Genomic DNA, 6,000 nt, shown 5'->3' on the forward strand with positions numbered 1-6,000 from the left:
GAATACACACTGTTTCTTTCAGATTTAATTATACACATTTAAGAACATTAACTAAGCTCAGTAACCAACTAACACGCTGATCTTAAAAAAAAAAGTTAAGCTCAGTAAATAGTTCTAATGTCCAATGGGATTAGAAAACTCTTTGCCGCATTACAATTTTTAATAGAAAAAAAAGTGTGTGCAAGTCAACACCACTCACTATGCCCTGTTTTGACCCGTTACACAACCCGTCCACCTCAAATTATAATCTGAAGAATGTACAGATGTACTTGGCTCATGAATGATCAAGACTTTATGCCCCTAACCAGTTCTAGGGAACGAGTCTTTTTCATATAACTTGATATTCCCAGTGAATATGGCCAATAAGGACTTAACTTTACGTCTATATATTTAACTGTCAAATATTAATTATTTCCAACCATGTATGGATTACTACTTTTATCATTACTAAAAATAAATTTAGTAATTACGCAATTGGGATGTACCGATGGTCGTCAAGGTTTAGTAATTACGTATAAATCTGAACTTAAATTTATATTAAAACCAATATACTGTGTTCATTTTGACTTTAATCATGAAAGACAGGTTTACTATGAGGTATAAAATTGTTAGAGCTCGTAATACGTTAATATGGTTGTTCACTTGTTCTAATGCGACATGTTGCTTCATGATACTATTATTCTCAAATGCAAAAAATGGAAGTTATTTGCAAACAAAGAATATTACACTTGCAAAAGATTACTTGCTTGCAGTTTTTTTAAAGGATAAAATAAATTGCAAAAGATTACTTGCTTGCAGTTTTTTCAAAAGATAAAATTAATTGCAAAAGATTACGTGGTAGAATAAAGCACACTTTAGCTTAAGGAATTAATATGACTTTATTTTTTTCTAAAAAGAATGTGAATTCGTATCGATTGGTCAATTCTTTTCGTGTAACCAAATATATTCTTATTCATTAATTGGATAACTAACTCATTTTAAGTCCCTTACCAACCGTTGAAACTATTCGCATTCGCTTCTATTTAAATAAATATTTCTTTCTCCTCCACACTAGCTAAATATAAGTTGGTTATTTTTGTGACATTTTTTACATTTATTCAATATTCAGCTTTGAGGAAGAACTTTTACCTGCACTACAACAAGGTAATATTCTTTTATTACATTTCCTTTAAATTTTGTAAAGCGTATTATCTTCATTATTATTCATCCATTTTTTTCTTCAATTAAAAAATGCTTTTGGGTTCAGAAAAAAAGTCCACGGAGACAAAAAAAAAACTTGTAATTTAGTATCATAGTTTATTATTATGAATAGGCGGGTTAGATGGTACCGTAAGTTGTAATGAATCATTTGTAGTAACACACATAGAATATTGTCAATGTATTTTCACAATTCTATCCACCTTGTAATGAACACAATTAAGTTGTTATCGAGTTTCAACTTTTTAATACATAAGTTATTCTAATTTGTTGACTAAGTTTGGAATAATATAATAGAGTCACGTTAACAGAATAATAATTCCTTTAATTTAACTAAGTTTGAAATGAAACCAAACATATTTTTATTATTATTTATTTAATAACTCCTTTCATATAACTAAAGTCGGTGACAATAAGGGTCGTCGCTGGGCAAAATTCTTGCGTTCTCATGTCCTTAGTTTTAGTGTCGTGTTCTTCACCATGTTCTCAAAACGCATTCTCAAAACGCTAGTGGCAACGTCTTCTGGGGCCATTTAATTAGGGCCCACATCTCTAAGAAGAAGTGAGAAGAAGATGACATAAAATACCCTCCATCCCATCAAATGTGTTGACTTTTTAATTTTCAAAGTTAAATTCTAACAACTTTAACCTTAAATATCTTTGTTTGTATTATATATAACACTTGATAACTCAATTAATTCATATAACTTCATCAAGTATTATAAGACACAAACAAAGATATTCAAGCTCAAAGTTGTAAACAATTGACTTTGAAAATTTAAAAGTGGACATATTTAGTGAGACGGAGGGAGTATATTAATTTGACACTTATAGTCTCTACATGCTAGATAGCTTTAATATTTGAGAAAATAATTTTCTTTAAGATAATTTTGTTATATTAATAAATAGTTTGTTTAATAAATGTGTTTTTATTAATTTAATATTTTATTATTATATTAATAAAATAATTTGTTCAATAAATTTATATTATTGTTTTAATTTTATGTTTAATTAAATGAAAATGGTCTGGCATTGATGTTGCAATGCGTTATACGTGAGAATGGGGCGGATTCCTTAATGTCTTAGGCCTAAAGATATTTTTATTCACTTTCATTGAACAATTCCATTTGTGTAACCAAAAATATTTGTATACACTTTTATAAAACAATGCATTTCCATCCATTTTCATGATTGGTTTTTTTAGTTTGAACTTTTTTTATATATTCAATTTAGAGCTTTATGGCATAGTTTCATTCCATTTTTCCATCTGTATTATTACAGGTATTTTTTTCATTTTCCTTTCCATTTTGAAGGGCTCTAACACGTTTGTGTGTGTGCGCTTTTTTTTTTTTCATTTAGATAATAACCAAAGATGAGTGTTTATTTATAAATAACGAAATGTATCAAAGGGAATTGTAGAAGACTAAACTTAATTTATAAAAAAGTAGTATTAATGGGCAATACTCATATATAACTGATGCGTGTAGGTAAGTAAAAGCCTATTATTGCCGAGAAATACATTTTCATGATTGGTTGTTTTAATTCCATCAAACAATGTATACATTTTTATAAAACAATGCATTTCAATTCCATCCATTTTCATGATTGGTTTTTTAAATTTGAACTTTTTTTATATTCAATTTAGAGCTCTTTACGGAATAGTTTCATTCCATTATTTCATCTGCATTAAAACAGGTATTTTCTTTTTTCTTTTTCCTTTCCATCTGCATTAAAACAGGCTCTTACATGTGTGTGTTTTTTTCCCATTCGGATGATAACCAAAGATGAGTGTTTATCTATAAATAACGAAATGTATCAAAGGGAATTGTAGAACACTAAACTTAATTTATAAAAAATAAGTAGTATTGGCGATACGCATATATATAACTCATGATGCATAATGTAGGTCGGTAGGTGAGTTGCAATGGAAAAATTGAAGCACTTTAGTCACCAACATATGCTCTATCTTACGCATCTACAACAAACCCGCCACATCATTCAAAATTATTGCTCCTCTGATGATGAAGAAGAAGATGATGATTTGAAGGTGGTGGTACAAGAAGAAGACCAGCAGCAGCATGGGGGGCAATGTAAAATGTGTGAGGAGCGGATTTATTCATTTCATTTGTGTTACTACAAGTGTCATGAATGTGACGACGACTATTCTCTGCACAAATTCTGTGCGGAACTGCCTTTAATCCTAGAGAGCCACCCGTTACATGATCATCCGGCGGGTCATCAGCTGACCTTGTCCAAGAAACTCCAGTTTACCGAACCCGATCCCTCTTTCAGAATTGCAGATCCTTCTGGTTGGACATGGAGCTGTTACATCTGCAAAGCTTATCATAATATGTTTTATAATTACCATTGTGCCATCTGCAAATTCACTATGGACATAGTTTGTGCGACCACGTCTCAACAAAAGATGGTCCACCCAAATCATCATCCTGATCACCCGTTGCAGCGTACGTTCAAGTCGACATCAGCTACTTGTGATGCTTGTGCTACGAGTCATAATGATGAAAGGGGGACCTTCTACCAATGTACCATCTGTTCTTGGTTCCGGATCCACCTGGACTGCGCTTTGCTGCCGACAAAGTTATCGATTCAACGATCTACCAAAGACACTTTCACTCATTCTCATCTACTCACCCTTGCCTCTTCCTTTCCCTATATCGAACTGAAAGCTAACACCTTTCCTATTTGCAAAGTCTGTGATGACACTTTTCTTGGCTATTTCGCGTGGCTTTACAAATGCGATAAATGTCGATATTACGTCCATTTTGGATGTGCGACTTCACCGCGGGCAGGTGAGCAATTAACCTTTGATAAATTACAAGTGTACGTGCATGATGTGTATATTGCATGTGGTTGATATATTAATTAATGGTTCTAACTTTAAATTATCAGGCCGTGGCAAAACTTACAAAAAAAACTTCAACGACACTGATCATCCTAATCTACTCCACTGCCCATTTCCCGATGAAAGTTGCAACCTTCTGAAGCACTATTATTTTTACAATCGCAAGGAGGAATATTTTGCCAAAGAAAAGTATGATGATGATGATGACGACGACGACGATGATGATAAAAGGAGGTTGATCAACCATTTTAGTCATCCACACCCACTCATTCTAGTACGTAACGAATCATTAGTTATTCCTCTTCATGATCCCATGAAGAAGACACAGCTGCTATGTGATGGATGTGTCAGACCAATCACGTCAGTGCCATTTTACAAGTCTAGTGGTAGTAGTCCCCAATATAATGTAGAAAACCCATCATCATCATCATCATCATCATCATCATCATCCTGTGGTGGTTTTGTGCTCCATGAGTGGTGTGCAAAGCTACCCTCTCAACTACATGACCACCCGGGCCATCCACAGCACACGCTACTACTTCTACTGCCAAAAGCAAAGTTGGCCGCTGTATTCGTTTGTGAAGTTTGCCGGTTACCCTGCAATGGTTTTGCGTATGGGTGCACAACGTGTGGATATTATGTAGACATCAATTGCTCCCTCATACCGGAGGAAATCACTCATGAAGCTCACCCCAACCATCTGTTGCGAAGAATCAAGGGTTCAGACATCCCATCAGATAAGTATTGCAAGGCATGTTGGGTCCTGATGAAATTTGGATGGGGTTTCCATTGTCCCTCTTGTGATTTCTACATCCATACATCGTGTGCTTTGTTATTGCCTCGACAAGTCCGGCACAAGTACGACAAACATCCGTTGAGTCTAAGATACGGTCCAGTCGAGAACCATCCGCAAGAATACTTTTGTGAGATTTGCGAGGATGGAATATACTCATTTAACTCGAGACAGTGGTTCTATCATTGCACTACATGTGCCTGGTCCATGCATGCAGCTTGTGTTCCCTTAATTCTACAAAGTGAACAAGCTGTTTATTCCGAGTATCCGAGATGTGTCTTTCTCTTTCTGAATGTTAAGTTTGGAAGAGAAGTTGAAATCAAAGATACTCACCCACACACTCTCACCTTTGTACAAGGGATTGAAAGCCATGGTCAATGCAGTATGTGTGATGCCCAGTTGCAGTACATGCCGATTTTCAAGTGCCTGGAGTGCGATCAGTTTGCGATTCATTATCAGTGTCTCGAGAGCCGATTAATTAAGTAATAATATGGATCATGTTCATTAGCTTATATATATATATATATATATACTAGCATGGTACCCGCACGTTGCAGCGGATACCATGGTACAGGTGGTCAGTGTGTCTTGGTTTGTCTTATAAGTTTCTGTATGTGTAGCTACTTCAAGATAATGTATAGCTACACACCAAGCTATGAACACATGAGCGAAAAATAAACATATACAAAATAATATACGAAATGATACTCGTTTTCAATGAACCAGAATCTCCGTTGCATGTTTTAAACCGTCAAAGTAGTCACACTGGTACTTGGTTAATGTTATGTTTTTCTTAACAATAGATAACCCATATTGCTAAGTTATTGACTGGTAACTAACAAATAGCAAACTTTAAGTGTGAAGAAACACATAATCCCAAAAAGGCATTTTTGACAAAGAAAGAATAAGTATGTATTGATTCATACGTAAAAATGAACCAACTTGGCAAAGTTGCATTGATTCATAAATCCTTACCAAATATAATCTAGAAAACATAAGATATAACAAATAATTAAAAGACAAAAATATTCAAAAATATACAATAGATGTGTACAGGTTTTTTCAAATTAGAGATTAATGAAATACAATACAAACGTTTCTATACTCTTGCTGCACACTAAATCAAGATACACATGTTATATATTCT

At 33.9% G+C, this 6,000-nt stretch overlaps 1 protein-coding gene across 1 annotated transcript; it reads left to right on the forward strand.

Annotated features, from left to right (window-relative positions):
• Positions 1 to 4,113: 4,113 nt before the first annotated feature.
• LOC122608547 lies at positions 4,114 to 5,552 on the forward strand. Its single transcript, XM_043781647.1, has one exon. It carries the CDS (start codon positions 4,374 to 4,376, stop codon positions 5,337 to 5,339), a length of 966 nt encoding a protein of 321 aa, XP_043637582.1. The 5' UTR covers positions 4,114 to 4,373; the 3' UTR covers positions 5,340 to 5,552.
• Positions 5,553 to 6,000: the final 448 nt, after the last annotated feature.

The sequence above is a fragment of the Erigeron canadensis genome, chromosome 7 (assembly GCF_010389155.1).
Source record: "Erigeron canadensis isolate Cc75 chromosome 7, C_canadensis_v1, whole genome shotgun sequence".
NCBI classification, from domain to species: Eukaryota; Viridiplantae; Streptophyta; class Magnoliopsida; order Asterales; family Asteraceae; genus Erigeron; species Erigeron canadensis.